Below are 16,056 nucleotides of genomic sequence, written 5' to 3' on the forward strand. Positions count from 1 at the left end.
TAGAAAAGAGGATATTTATCCCTTCTGCTAACTATTAATTGGGGTGGTAGAAGATGAAACAAGTTGATGTTTAAAATGGGACACGGGCCTACTATTCCACATGCAGGCATTCTTGAAAAGTTCTTTGTAGATCTTAGTAGACAGTATATAAGAATATCACATGCTACAACCATTTATCAGCATTGTACTATATTTGTCAGTGTCAGTAAAACTGAATATAGGTCAAATGAATGAAGGGTAAGGAAGCAAAGTCTAATTTTTTCAGGAAATCCAGAAGTGTGCCTGTTGTAGAAGAGAAAGTCTTATACCTAAATTTAAGAATATATTGTTTTAAAAATAATAAATTTTGTGTTTTTTTAAAATTAGGTAAAGATCTTTTCCTAGCAAGCTGTTCACAAGATTGCCTGATACGAATATGGAGGATGTATTTAAAATCAACATCATTAGAAACTCAGGATGATGATAATATAAGACTGAAGGAAAATACTTTCACTGTAGAAAATGAAAGTGAGTAATAATGAAAATATTTGATGTAATAATACTTAGGTCTCCTAGCTGAATCATTTGTGTTTTATTATAAACCTATGTGAAGGTTAGTTTTTCAGAAATATCAGAGCCCTACATGAAATTTGATACTATGCATTTTTCCTTTTTTTAATTTTTATGAAACGAGTCATTTTTCATATATGAAACTTATTTTTGTTGTAAACCATACTAGTGAGATTTTTTAAAATTGCTGAAAATATTTCAAACTGTTTTCTCAATAAATTAATTTGTATAATGTTACTAAATTGTAATTTTAGCATATGAAGATCAAAAGAAATCATGTGAATTAGCTGTACCTTAGTTGGAAGATACTCTACAAGACAAGCTAAATCCCTGCATTTGAGGAGTATATATAATTTTGATTTTCATACTGTCTGGCATCAGAACAGTACCCCTGCATGGGGTATTGATCCTGTTGAAATAATTGTATTTGAAGAAGTTATTTTTGTTTGTTTTTTGAAGAAGGTATTTTTGGATGTGTATCTAAATTGTAAAGTTAGTTCTCAGTGAGCATTGTTCCCCCAGGAATTCTCTTCTTTGTTATTACTCTTCTTAATTATAAAGCCCATAAGAGTTGAGATTTTGGTAACAGTTTTTTAAAAATATTTTTATTGACTTCAGAGAGGAAGAGAGAGAGAAATAGAAACATCAATGATGAGAGAGAATCATGGATCGGCTGCCTCCTGCACTCCCCCTATTGGGCATCGAGCCTGCAACCCCGGCATGTGCCTCGACCGGGAATCGAACCCAGGACCCTTCAGTCCGCAGGCTCTATCCACTGAGCCAAACAGGCCAGGGCTGAGATTTTGGTAACAGTTTTATGGGGGTGGAGGGGGCAAAGAAATACTATAACCAGCATATTATAAGTAGCTATTCCCAAAGTTGAAATTTTTTGTGATATTTTTATGAATTATTTTGTTTGAAAGGTCACAAACTTTCAAACTGACTTGCCTTCCTGTACTTCTGCATTTATCTTTTTTTGTTTGTTTTGTTAATCCTCACCTGAGGATATTTTAATCAAACCCGAGACTCTGATCTACAGGCCAACACTGTAACCACTAAGCAAAACTGGCCAGGGCTATCTTAATTTTTTTTTAATGGCATTTTAGATTATTATACTGTAATAATGATAAACATAGCTAGGAGGCTGGCATGTCTGTTTTTTGCTTTTAAGTTGTAGTATAACAATATATCCCAGAAAATATTAAAAATAGAGCATATTCTTTAATGTTTATTTCTGACCGGGTAGAGACAAAGGTAGAGAAAAATTTATCTAGAAGAGCTTTGAGGAAACAGCGCTTCTTCATTGCATTTGTTAAAGGTATTAAAATGGCATTTGCGGTTACTCTGGAGACAGTGCTGGCTGGTCACGAAAGCTGGGTGAATGCAGTTCATTGGCAGCCTTCATTTTACAAAGGTAGGACAAAAAACATACACATATCCCTCGTCAGTTAAATCTCCCATGCAGAATGTTAAGCTGACCAAATAAAACGGAGGGTAGTTTGAATGTGATTAGAGATCTCAAATGTAAGACATTTTCAAGTTGACGAAGTGTAATACTGCAGCCCTGTTCTGCTGGACACTCAATTCCACTGCATATTGTGCTCCTGAGCAGGAAAAGGGTGATTCCTGCCACAGTTACTGAAAGTGCCTCACCCCAGTATCTTTTTTTCTGAAAAGTTTCAGACTATTCTTTATGGGATTGAAGAGAAATTGACTTTCGGGCAAACTTCACTGGATCCTTTACCCTTGACAATACAAAGATGGTAATAGTGACATGCATAATTTATGAGAAAATAAGATCCCCTCATCCTTTTGCCCTTAACCTCCACTTCTGGAGTGATGGTTATGTGCATGCTCATGCTGGTGCTGGGGTGGAGCTGAGTAAGGCACAAGCCTCATTCTTCCCCAGAGCTAAAATAGAGACTATCCATCATTACTGTTCAGGTAACCACTATTCAGCTTTAATTATATTAGACCTTATTTGCTACAGTTTAAAAAAGAAAGATATAGATATTGAGGACCCCTGTGTATTTCCTGAGCCCTCGCCTTTCCATCCTTCCCTAGAGGCAACTGCAGTACTGAATTCTGGGTATTAGCATTCCCAGGCATGTTTTTATACTTTACACATTGATGTCGCCACAAACAGTAGTTTCACAGCTACTGACTCGATCTCAGTGTGTCCTTATCTTCTTACAACTTGCCTTTTTAGCTTACCATGCTAAACATTTGGAGTTGTATCCATGTTGATTCATGTAACTCTAGTTTGTTTATTTTGATTGCAGTTTAATATTGCACTGTTTAAATATACCACAACTTGTTTACTTGTTCTTATGGTAGACATTTGTGGTGGTTTCAGATTTTGCTATTGCATTGCTAAAGTGAATGTTTTTGCAATATCCATGTTGTTTTTTCTAGTAATCTACAAACATGATGCCTGGTGAAAACCTAAAGAAATTAGTTTATATTTTTTAGATGGTGTTCTACAGCAGCCAATGAGATTATTGTCTGCCTCAATGGATAAAACCATGATTCTCTGGGCTCCAGATGAAGAGTCAGGAGTTTGGCTAGAACAGGTAAAAATGTGGATATTTAAGGAATAGAAAATTGAGTTTATAAACTGAATATTTAATTCCCAAGTCTGTATTCCTAGAGCTGCAGATGTTCACTCTTTGTATTTGTTAAATGAGTGAGAACATAATCTCTGGAATCAATGGTTTCTATTGATTATGAATTGTTTTCTGTTATTGCTATAGGTTCGAGTAGGGGAAGTAGGTGGAAATACTCTGGGATTTTATGATTGCCAGTTCAATGAAGATGGCTCTCTGATCATCGCTCATGCTTTCCATGGAGCATTGCACCTATGGAAACAGAATGCAGCTAACCCAGTAAGAAAAGCACTTGAAACCCAGGTTAACTTATAGCACTACATAGTACCAGTAGAGACACTTAAGTTCGAATGACATCACTTCTTTTTGTAAGCATTATACTATAGTTTACTAGGTAAGAAATTCATACTTTTCTAAGAATAAAAGTATTCATTTCTTCAGCATTGGTGAGGCATTGAAATTTGCACATATATAAAATTTCTACATAAATGAACTTTAAGCTATATAAATTTTAAGTTCTTCCTTTAAGCTATATAAATTTTTTTATGGGAGCTTTTCCTAAAATGTGTAACTTTCCTATTTTAAAGAAGGTAACATAGTTTGATATTTTCTTGTTGAATGGCTGGGTACTCCATAGATAATGATTGAACAAGTGACTGACAAAAGGGCATTCTGAATACTGTTATTTTGTGATGGATTATATTGATGCTCTCAGGGGCTGTTGTTATGTGTAATTCTACATGGCCTTCCAAGTATTGGGCCCTTTTCGCTTTTTCTTATAATTTTGGTCTCTTCTCAAAGAGAGGTAATCTTCTTCCTCTGATCATGCTGAACATTATTCCATCTTTTACTTTCTAATTTGCTTATCTGCTGCTTGGGTTTGGGGAAATGCAGTAGCAGGAGCATAGTGGCTAAGGGCACAGGTCTTGGAGCTAGACATCTGAATTCAGATTCCGCGCCAGCACTTACTAACCAGCTGTATGTCCTGGAGGACATTACCTAAGTCTGTCTCAGGTTTCTCATTTGTAAAATGTGCATAGTAATAGCATCTACACTTAAGGTTTTTATGATGCTTAAATGAGTTAATATTTGTACATCATAAAAAACAGGTCCTGGCATATATTGGATACTATATAAATGTATTTTAATAAATTAAGGAAGTCAGAACATTGACTGAAATGTGAATCACCAGATAATGGCTTCCTTTATAAAGTACAAGTTTATGGATTTGCATAACGTTTAATTTGTGGGCTTTGTAATAGGTGTGTTACCTATGAGTATTTGACTTCTCAATACATAGGGTGACTTGCTCTTTCCCTTGTGTCTTCTATTTATGGTTGATCTTCATGATTGTTTGCACCTTTTTTTTTTTTCTAAAAAAATATATATATTTTTATTGATTTCAGAGAAGAATGGAGAGGGAGAGAGAGATAGAAACATCAGTGATGAGAAAGAGTCATTGATTGGCTTCCTCCTGCACGCCCCACATTGGGGACTAAGCCTGCAACCTGGGCATGTACCCTGACCTGGAATCGAACCCTGACCTCTGGTTCATAGGTTGATGCTCAACCACTGAGCCATGCTGGCTGGGCTCGTTTCTACTATTAAGTGAAACAGGAAATCATCAGCGATGACTTTTAGAAAGAAATATTTTGGGGGATAAATTTAATTTCATTCTTAACTCAGAGCTCCTTTGAGCTGTATTTCAGGTGATCTTTGAGATCCTGCATAGGAAAAAGCATCAGATGAGTAAGGAGAAACTCAAACCAGAAGACATAATCTCACTGTACTTGTGCTTGTAACTTGGCTTCACATTTATAATAGCTACTTACAAGTATTAAGGGTGATTTTTTTAAAATTGACTTTATTTTTTAGAGCAGTTTTAAGTTCAAAGAAAAATTGAGCAGAAAGCATGGAAGATACCCATATATGCCCCCCCTTCCCGCCTGCCAGCCCCCACCCCCCACACACAACCTTCTGCACGTCAACATCCCAAACCAGAGATTTACATTTGTTATGATCAAGAGTGATTTTTTGTTGTTGTTGTTGTTGTTAATTCTCACCCAAAGATATTTTTTCTATTGATTTTTAGAGAGAATGGAAGGGAGGGGGATAGACAGAGAAACATCGATGTGAGAGAGACCCATCAATTGGTTGCCTCCTATATATGCCCAGACCAGGGCTGGGGATTGAGCCTGCAACTGAGGTGCGTGCCCTTGACCGGAATTGTACCCAGGACCCTTTAGTTCATGGACTGACGTCTGTCTACTGAAGCAAACTGGGTAGGGCAAGAGTGTGATTTTTAAAAACAAACTGCCCTTTAGGACTTGCAGTGGAAGACTGTACTGATAGTCCAAAAAGCTGCCCTTTGTTCAGAACTTTCCGGAAACTCCCATTAGTGCTAACTTTAGAATCAGTTGTATGCCACAGAGGAAATTAATAGCATTTCTTTGTCATAGCCTTTTTATTTATTTTTGACCAGAAAAGAGTACAGTTTAACTTAATCACTGACCCCATTCATCAGTCTTGTCTCTGAATGACCTTTTAGGTATTTAGACAGATTTAATTTTCCTCTTAAGACAAGTTTTACCACCACTTGGTTTTTGCCCTAATAGACATTCAAAAGTTGTCAAGCCTGGCTGGTGTGGTTCAGTGGTTAAGTCACAACCTATGAACCCGGAGGTCACGGTTTGATTCCTGGTTACATGCCCGGGTTGTGGGCTCGATCCCCAGTGGGGCCATGCAGGAGGCAGCCGATCAAAGATTCTCTCTCATCATTGATGTTTCTATCTCCTCTTCCTCTCCCTTTCTCTCTGAAATCAATAAAAAATATATGTTAAAAAAAAAAAAGATGCTCTGTGGCCCTGGCCAGGTGGCTCAGTTGGTTGGAGCGTCCTCCCCTACTCCAAAAGGTTGTGGGCTCAATCCCTGGTCAGGGCGCATATGGAAGGCAACCGATTGATGTTTCTTTCTCACATCAATATTTATCTCTCTCCCTAAAATCAATAAAAACATATCCTTGGGTGACCAGCTTTATGAATTTTCTGTATTTCGTTATCATTATTTTATATGGTGGCTTGTGTAGGCTCCCTCAGAAAGTGAACCAACTAGGCTTGATTCACCCGTTTGTCTTCTACTCTGCAATTCCCTTTACTTAGTAAAGGAAGCCATTGAGGCATACAATTGGAATCTAATAACTCATTTTACACAGTACTCTTTGTTTATTTAGTTTAACAAATAAATACTCACATAGTACCTCCTTTGTGCTGACATTGTTGTGTGTGCTTTACAAATATAATCTCATTTAATCCTCATAACGATTCTATGAATTAGGTAATTTTACAGAAGAGTTAATTTTGGCATAGAAAGGTTAAGTAGTATTTGGCTTCTAGGAGGTATTCAATAAATGATGAATGGAGGGGAATTTCCCAAAGTTATATTTAAAAAAATTTTTTTGTTAATCTTCACCTGAGGATATTTTTCCATAGATCTTTAGAGAGAGTGGAAGAGAGAGGGAAAGATAGAGAGAAACATCGATGTGAGAGAAACACATCGATTGGTTGCCTCCTGCACAAGCTCCAACCAGGGCCCGTGCTGGGGAGGAGCCTGCAACCGAGGTACGTGCCCTTGACAAGAATAGAACCTGGGACCCTTTGGTCCTCAGGCCGATGCTCTATCCACTGAGCCAAACAGGCTACGGCCCAAAGTTACGTTTTTAAAGGATATACAACATATTTGAATGTAAGTTCTAATATGCTTGACTGAAAAACAGAGTCTGCTTTTTTTTTTCCTTGGGGACGGGGAGATGGAGAGGGAGAGGGCAGGGAAAGGAAGGGGTATGCTCCCAGGAGGGAGAGCACCCAGATTCTATTATTTTAAAATCCCATCTTGTTTACTTAGCTTTTCACCTTGCTTGGGGATTTCAGTCTTTCCCAGTAGAAGACCTGAGGGCTGAAGGCATTATCAGATTTTATTTTGAGTGGTAGTGGTCTTTGGTTATTTTGATGTGTCATGAGCACTTTCATTACAGAGAGAGTGGACTCCAGAGATTGTCATTTCAGGACACTTTGATGGTGTCCAAGATCTAATGTGGGATCCAGAAGGAGAATTTATCATCACTGTTGGTACTGACCAGACAACTCGACTTTTTGCTCCATGGAATAGAAAAGATCAATCACAGGTAAAATGTTGTCATGTTTGATTGATCCCCGTTAATAAAAAATATCCATGAGCATGTGAAAAGTGGAGCAACATCATTAGCTATTAGGGAAATGCAAATTAAAACCAAGATGAGATGTCACAACACACCCTCTGGGAAGGCTGAAGTAAGAAATACAGTAACAAGTGGTGATAAGGATACAAAGCAACTGGAACATTCATACATTGCTAGAGGAAATGTAAAAAGATACAAGCATTCTGGAAACAGTTAGATATTTTCTTAAAAACTTATGCATACATGCATTCTTTACAATTCAAATAATTCAAATGTTAAATGTATTTACTTCAGTTCCACACAAAAGTTCTGTGATGCCTTGTAATTAATTCATTAGGAAACAATAGCAAGTCTGCAGTAAAAGCTAATTTCTAAAGTCATAGTGTTAGATAAATAGTGGTTGGGGGTGGTTTTTGTCCAGGAAACTTTTCAATCTTGGACTGAGCTCAGAAAACTTGACCACTGGCAAGTCATCAAACTGTGCTATGCAATAGAGAAAGCCAGTATATGCAGCTTCAATTTCTGACAAACACTCATGGAACCCAGTTGTGGGTCAGTTCATGAGAGCTAATGAAACTGGCCACTGACATCATTGCCGTAGTAGCATATGGTAGATTCACCTTAATAGAGTTGAGGAGATGGGGAGTAATATAGTCAAATGAAAAACAAAGCAAATGATTTGGAGTGATTTTCTGTTGCTCTTGGTGATGTGTTACTGATATGTTTGTTTGTTTATCCATGATCCGTTGTTTGTTTATCCATGATCTGTTAAAAACAAATCATTAAATTGGACTGAACAAAAATGTAAAATTTTTGCTGTTTGAAAGACACTGTCAGGAAAATGAGAAGACAAGTCACAAATAGGGAGAAAGTATTTACATACCTGGAAAGGCTTATATCTAGAATATAGAAAAAACTTTTCCGAAGACAGTAATAGGGTAACAAATAATCTAGTAAAAAAAGGACAAAAGATTTGAACAGATATTTCTCTAAGGAAAAATAAAGACAGGAAAAGAGTCTCAATACCATTAGTAATTAGGGAAGTGCAAATGAAAGCTACAATGAGATGCCATTGTACACGAATTGGAATGATTCAAGTTAAAAGACTGACCAAGTGTTGATGAGGAAGTGGGCAACTAGAACTCTCATATACTGCTGTTAAATGTATAAACCGATTTGGAAAATACTTTGGCAGTTTCTGAAATCCTATATAATAAAAGCCTAATATGCTAAGTGCCCTGTCGTCCGTTCAACCAATCAAAGCTTAATATGCTAATGATATGCTAACACCACTCAATCACTCGCTATGACGTGCACTGACAACCAGGGAGCAGATGCTCCAACCAGTAGGTTAGCTTGCTGCTGGGGTCCAGCTGATCGGGACTGATTGGGACGGAGTGAGACAGGTCAGATATGCCCTGGAGCCCTCCCACGGTCCCTGTCCAGCTGGCCAACCTCCCGCGTCCCTCCCCGGATTGATCGTGCATCAGTAGGGTCCCTCAGCCTGGCCTGCGCCCTCTTGCAATCCGGGACCCCTTGGGGGATGTCAGAGCCGTTTTTGGCCCGATCCCACAGGCCAGGCCGAGGGACCCCACTGGTGCATGAATTTGTGCACTGGGCCTCTAGTATTTAAATATACATCTCCCATGTCATTCAGCCATTCTACTTATAGGTAATATTTACTAGTACCCAAGAGAAATAGAAGCTATAGCCACGCAAAGACTTGTACACGAATGTTCATGCCTGCTTTTTTAGTTAAAGACAACAACTGGAAACAGCCCAGATGTCTTCACAGGAGGTAGATGGATCAACAAGTAGTGGTATATCTATACAAGGAACTACTTACCAGTGAAAAGGATTGAAAACAACAACATGGATGAATCTGCCCTAGGGTCATATCTCCATGACATAATCAATGATTTTTGCATTTGATATTTTGCTTGTTGAAAAGAATTCTGTTTTTGAACTGATGGTCATTTTTGTTTATCCTATGTTAATACCCAGGTGACTTGGCATGAAATTGCACGGCCTCAGATACATGGATATGACCTGAAATGTTTGGCAATGATTGATCGGTTTCAGTTTGTATCTGGAGCAGATGAAAAAGTTCTTCGAGTATTTTCTGCACCTCGGAATTTTGTGGAAAATTTTTGTGCCATTACAGGCCAATCATTGAATCGTGTACTTTGTAATGTGAGTATCCCTCTAAATGTTTTAACTAAATCTATCACTTCATTTAAATTTTAAAAAATTTTGCTTAAGGCTATAAATGGGTAGGAAGGAAGTCAAACCATTTTATTGGCTTGACAAACTTGTGCGTGCAGTAATTTAAATATTAAATATTTAAATATTAAAACCAGAAGTTTTGTAACAAATTAGCCCAAGTCAAGACAGTAAAAAATTTAAATAATAAATTAAGGTATGAATACTGTATATCATCACTGTGCTGGTTTTGATGGTTAACACATAGTTTCATATGAGATAATTTGATTGATATAACTTACAGATCATTGGCATTTCAGATGGTACTCTGTAAAATTTTTAAAAAATATTTGAGTATTTAAATATGTTTAATGAAAATATGGTGACCTATTAGGATTCAATGAGAGGATGCCCAACTTTCTGGATTGGGTAGAGAAGTGCGGGTTAGCTGGAACCTGTCTGTTGGAGAGTGATTGCCTAGCGTTGCATCTGTTGGTTCAGGAAATGAAAGTTGGGCAGGTATCCACACACAGGTGAACTTTAAACTGCTTTTCAGCATTTGTGAGCATGACATTTTTGTAGTGCCTGATGTAATAGTAACTTTAAAACATATATCGTACTTTTTATTCCAGCAAGATGGTGATCTTCCAGAAGGCGCTACTGTCCCTGCTTTGGGATTATCAAATAAAGCTGTTTTTCAAGGTAAGGCTGAAAAAAATTATTGGTATGTAAATCTACTTACACATTTGTATAACATGTACTTAATATTCATTATAGCCGGTATTTTTTTAAAATCACAATACACACATCTGTCTCCTTTTTTACACATTTCGTGACAAGTACTCTGTACACATGCAGACCCTGAAATGGTGTCATGGAGCACTACAACCACGGATGCTAATATGGGTAGCTGAAAGAATGTTCCATGTTTTATAAACCTGGGACATGTTAGGCCAAAGGAAAAGAAAGGAATCCTTATGGAACTGACTGGTGCTCCTAGGAGCACATTGGAAAACACGAGAGGCAGAAACAGAAATGCCCTTGGCTTTGCAATCACGTGGCTATGGCTTTGAATTACACTACTTTGAAGTACCACTACTTTCTAACTGGTGGCCTTAATATTGGAACATGTATAGGAGACGTAAAGATGGTGACTATCTTCATGATGTTACATGTTTCTTTTAAACCAGGAGATATAGCTCCTCAGCCCTCTGATGAAGAAGAGCTGTTAACTAGGGCAGGTTTTGAGACTCATCAGATGGCCTTTCAACCCTCCATACTTTCTGGTAAGAACTCACAAAAATATGATTTAATAGAATCATTAGTACTCATATTTGCCACTGCTGACCTAAATAAGTGCTCTAGCATTTGCTTTTTTATTTGCACGGAAATAGAAAAAATGATTGCAGTGCTATAAATTTATTGTAGAACCTCCCACTGAGGATCAACTTTTGCAGAATACATTGTGGCCTGAAGTTCAAAAACTGTGAGTTAAACTGTTAGCAATTTGGTCTGATTCTGTCATAACTTGTGATTTCCACCCCTCCAACTTGATTTTTCTCCTTGGCTTTCCTCTAACCTACATTTCCCTCCCCTCTGCTCTAAAGATTTTTTAGTGGCTTTCATAATAGGTGAGAATCAAACTTCACATAGATTTTTATATTACTATGTCTTTATTTACTAGGTTTGTTTATTGGTCTTAATAACATATATTTGTGTATCTTCCATTTTTAAAAAAAACACTTTGATTTGTTATTCTGTTTGTCTTTTTTTCCTTTGTTGGTTCCCCATCAAAACCTTTTCATGGTTTATTATTTATTGTACTGGCTGGCTCGTGGTGAAAACTTGGTGTTTTTTTTTTAATTTTTCCTTTTTATTTTTGCTAATCCTCACCTGAGGATATTTTTCCATTGATTTTTAGAGAGAGTGGAAGGGAGGGGGAGAGACACTGAGAGAGAAACATCGATATGAGAGAGACACATCTAATGGTTGCCTCCTGCCTGTGCCCCAACCAGGGCTGGAGATAAGCCTGCAACCTAGGTACTTTCCCTTTATCGGAATCAAACCTGGAATCCTTCAGTCTGAGGGCCGACGCACTATCCACTGAGCCAAACAAGCTAAGGGCTTTCTTTCTTTCTTTCTTTCTTTCTTTCTTTCTTTCTTTCCTTTCTTTCCTTTCTTTCCTTTCTTTCCTTTCTTTCCTTTCTTTCCTTTCTTTCCTTTCTTTCCTTTCTTTCCTTTCTTTCCTTTCTTTCCTTTCTTTCCTTTCTTTCCTTTCTTTCCTTTCTTTCCTTTCTTTCCTTTCTTTCCTTTCTTTCCTTTCTTTCCTTTCTTTCCTTTCTTTCCTTTCTTTCCTTTCTTTCCTTTCTTTCCTTTCTTTCCTTTCTTTCCTTTCTTTCCTTTCTTTCCTTTCTTTCCTTTCTTTCCTTTCTTTCCTTTCTTTCCTTTCTTTCCTTTCTTTCCTTTCTTTCCTTTCTTTCCTTTCTTTCCTTTCTTTCCTTTCTTTCCTTTCTTTCCTTTCTTTCCTTTCTTTCCTTTCTTTCCTTTCTTTCCTTTCTTTCCTTTCTTTCCTTTCTTTCCTTTCTTTCCTTTCTTTCCTTTCTTTCCTTTCTTTCCTTTCTTTCCTTTCTTTCCTTTCTTTCCTTTCTTTCCTTTCTTTCCTTTCTTTCCTTTCTTTCCTTTCTTTCCTTTCTTTCCTTTCTTTCCTTTCTTTCCTTTCTTTCCTTTCTTTCCTTTCTTTCCTTTCTTTCCTTTCTTTCCTTTCTTTCCTTTCTTTCCTTTCTTTCCTTTCTTTCCTTTCTTTCCTTTCTTTCCTTTCTTTCCTTTCTTTCCTTTCTTTCCTTTCTTTCCTTTCTTTCCTTTCTTTCCTTTCTTTCCTTTCTTTCCTTTCTTTCCTTTCTTTCCTTTCTTTCCTTTCTTTCCTTTCTTTCCTTTCTTTCCTTTCTTTCCTTTCTTTCCTTTCTTTCCTTTCTTTCCTTTCTTTCCTTTCTTTCCTTTCTTTCCTTTCTTTCCTTTCTTTCCTTTCTTTCCTTTCTTTCCTTTCTTTCCTTTCTTTCCTTTCTTTCCTTTCTTTCCTTTCTTTCCTTTCTTTCCTTTCTTTCCTTTCTTTCCTTTCTTTCCTTTCTTTCCTTTCTTTCCTTTCTTTCCTTTCTTTCCTTTCTTTCCTTTCTTTCCTTTCTTTCCTTTCTTTCCTTTCTTTCCTTTCTTTCCTTTCTTTCCTTTCTTTCCTTTCTTTCCTTTCTTTCCTTTCTTTCCTTTCTTTCCTTTCTTTCCTTTCTTTCCTTTCTTTCCTTTCTTTCCTTTCTTTCCTTTCTTTCCTTTCTTTCCTTTCTTTCCTTTCTTTCCTTTCTTTCCTTTCTTTCCTTTCTTTCCTTTCTTTCCTTTCTTTCCTTTCTTTCCTTTCTTTCTTTCTTTCTTTCTTTCTTTCTTTCTTTCTTTCTTTCTTTCTTTCTTTCTTTCTTTCTTTCTTTCTTTCTTTCTTTCTTTCTTTCTTTCTTTCTTTCTTTCTTTCTTTCTTTCTTTCTTTCTTTCTTTCTTTCTTTCTTTCTTTCTTTCTTTCTTTCTTTCTTTCTTTCTTTCTTTCTTTCTTTCTTTCTTTCTTTCTTTCTTTCTTTCTTTCTTTCTTTCTTTCTTTCTTTCTTTCTTTCTTTCTTTCTTCTCACCCGTGTACATGCTTAGAGAGAGATAGAAACATCAGTATGAAAGAGAGCATCGATTGGTTGCCTTCCATAAAATCTACTGGGATCAAACCTACAACCTAAGTATATGCCCTGACTGGGAATCAAACCTACAACCTTTCAGTGTATGGGATGATGCTCAACCAATTGAGCCAACTCTGGCTAGCCAAGCCTTTTATTTTAATCTTATTGTTTGAATAAGTTGTATTACTTCTAGGACTTTGGCATTTTTCTCCAGTCTCTGTTTTTCCCCAAAATGTTTGCCTGGGCAGAAATTTAATGTTCCTTAAAAGAACTGTATGTTAGCTAGAGAGGTTGATGTTATTCTTTTCACGTTTTAAAACTTTTCAGCATGAGGATATTTACTAATATGGGGGTCATGTATTTTCTCGTTTTAAATTTTAGATATGGACATGGTTACGAGTTGTTTTGTGTTGCTTGTAACAATTCAAAGACTCTGCTTGCCTCAGCTTGTAAGGTAGGGGAATTTTACTTTTTTACTCTACTTGGTCACAGGTATTTGAGTCGTTAGATTGGTAGTATTTTAGTCAGAACACTGTGAACGGCCCTGGTGTCTGCTCTTTCTGAATCTTGCTCTCTCAGTCCCTTTTTCTTTCTGTTTCATCAAAAGCTTGCACTTGCATTTTAAGTCTGTTTCAGCTGCACATTTTTATTCCTAAATACTTGATTTGAACTGATTTATGCCCCTACTCAAAAATTCGTATGTTAATATGAGACCTAAAAATATGATACATTAAAAATAATTTGAATCCCGGAGACATGGGAATGAGAAGGTGAAACTCGAGGGCACTCCATCTGATGGTTTCTCGAGGACACTCTTAGTACGGACCTAAGTGAGTGGAGCTCCTCCGCCTGAGTCCCGATGAGGCAGGGTGGTGGCCTGCTCAGCTAGCCCCAGCATGCAACTGCAGAATAGTGCACTCCAGACATATGCCTGGGAGACCAGCCGATCTTGAACTCACTGTTCGTAATCTATCCATGTGCTGTGGAGTGAAATAATGTTTATGGAGCATTGTCTGAAGGGTCTCACACCCACACATTCCTCTAACTTTTCTAAAATGTATTTACTTGTTTTAAGCATGATGATGAGAGCTGCCCATCTGGATGGCCCACTGTCCCTGCCTTTGCTGTGTCTTCTTGCCACTGGTCGGTATTGAGAGGCATTGTAAGAGATTGCTGTGCCCTCCTATCCCCCCTTGTTTGGCCCCTCTGTGAAGGTGGTACTAACAGTACTTCTGTTACAGGGGTCTGTGGGAAGAATGGGGCTTAGTAGCAGGGATAGTTTGCTGCTACTGAGCAGCTAATTTGTCTTTAGCTTTGGGCACTGTCAATCATAGATAATTCCCAGTGTCTTTTCATTTTACTGAAAGTGTTTTTCACAGAGCAGACGTATGATTTGGTGAAGTCTAACTTACCAATTTTTTCCATATTGGGTTGTGGTTTTTTGTGTGTGTTTGAACACACATGTTTAGTGCTATAAATTTCCCTTTAAGCATTGTTTTTGAGGCATTCCGCAAATTTTAATATGTCGTGTTTTCATTTTCATTCAATTAAAAATACTTAATAATATTCCTTTGATTTCATCTTTGACCTATGGTTTATTTTGAAATGTAGAATTGAGTTTCCATATGCTGAGCTTTTTCCAGTTATCTTTCTGTTGATGATTTCTAATTTCATTTCATTGTGGTCAGAGAACAAATATGATTTGAATCTTAAAATTTAATCTTGGTAAGTTTCCATTTTCATTTTGGAAAGAATGGATTCTATTTCTCTTAGGTAGAGTGTTCTGAAAATATGAACTAGGTCACATTGGTTGGTAGTATTGTTCAAGTCTTTATCCTTTCAGTTTTATCGAGAATGGCATTTTGAAATATCTGACTATAATTGTGCACTTGTCTTTTAATCCTTGCAATTCGGTCAATTTTTACTTTATGTATTTTGAACTGTCGTAAAAACATTTTGGTTGTTAGATTTTCTTGATTAATTAATTGGCTCTTCTTAATTTCTGGTTATATATTACCTGAAATCTACCTTGCTATTCATATTGTAAGCCAGCTTTCTTTTGAATTGTGCTTGAATTATATATCTTTTCTATCATTTTACTTTTAGGCTATCTATTTTCTTTTATTTCAAGTGGGTTTTTGGGGGGCAGCATATAGTTGGGTCTTGCTTTTTTACTCATCTTGATAATCTCATTTTAATAGGGATCTTATTAGACCATTTACATTAAATGTCATAATTTATATGGTTGGATTTAAATCTGTCATCTTACTATTTTCTACTTGATCCATCTATTTTTTGTTTCATTTTAGTTATATTTGATTAATTGATTACTTTTTATGATTTTACTTTATTCTATTTGGTTAGTAGATATAGCTTTTTGTTTTGTTATTTTATTGGTTTTACATTTTATAGTATACATCTTTAACTTACCACATTACCTTGAAGTAATGTTGCACTGTTTTATGTACTATTTAAGAACTTTATAGAAGTATACTTTTGTTTCCCCCTACTTTGTGTTATTGCCATTGTACATTTTACTTATTCATAGAAATCCCATAATATATTGTTATTATTTTTGTTTTGACCAGTTTTCTTTTATAGAGATTTAAATAATAAAAAAATTGCCATTGGATATCATTTGCCTTATGCCTAAATTATATTCTTTAATATTCTTTGTAATGCAATTCTGCTAGTCATGAATTTTATTTTTTCAGGTTTTGTTTGGAAAAAATAGATTTCTTCATTTTTGAATGTTATTTATGGTGGGGAAAGAATTGTTGGTTTT

The 16,056-nt window shown here is 36.5% G+C and overlaps 1 protein-coding gene across 1 annotated transcript in view; it reads left to right on the forward strand.

The window, feature by feature from the left end:
• The window catches only part of ELP2 (elongator acetyltransferase complex subunit 2), a 41,650-nt gene that overhangs the window by 14,920 nt on the left and 10,674 nt on the right, over window positions 1-16,056 (forward strand). The window contains exons 8-17 of the mRNA XM_008158268.3: window positions 367-507; window positions 1,868-1,963; window positions 3,022-3,122; window positions 3,303-3,434; window positions 7,186-7,335; window positions 9,373-9,561; window positions 10,203-10,272; window positions 10,761-10,856; window positions 10,999-11,056; window positions 13,653-13,725. Of these exons, the coding sequence (XP_008156490.2) occupies window positions 367-507; window positions 1,868-1,963; window positions 3,022-3,122; window positions 3,303-3,434; window positions 7,186-7,335; window positions 9,373-9,561; window positions 10,203-10,272; window positions 10,761-10,856; window positions 10,999-11,056; window positions 13,653-13,725 (1,106 nt within the window). The remainder of the gene's footprint in view (window positions 1-366; window positions 508-1,867; window positions 1,964-3,021; window positions 3,123-3,302; window positions 3,435-7,185; window positions 7,336-9,372; window positions 9,562-10,202; window positions 10,273-10,760; window positions 10,857-10,998; window positions 11,057-13,652; window positions 13,726-16,056) is intronic.

This window comes from Eptesicus fuscus, chromosome 12 (assembly GCF_027574615.1).
Source record: "Eptesicus fuscus isolate TK198812 chromosome 12, DD_ASM_mEF_20220401, whole genome shotgun sequence".
Lineage (NCBI taxonomy): Eukaryota > Metazoa > Chordata > Mammalia > Chiroptera > Vespertilionidae > Eptesicus > Eptesicus fuscus.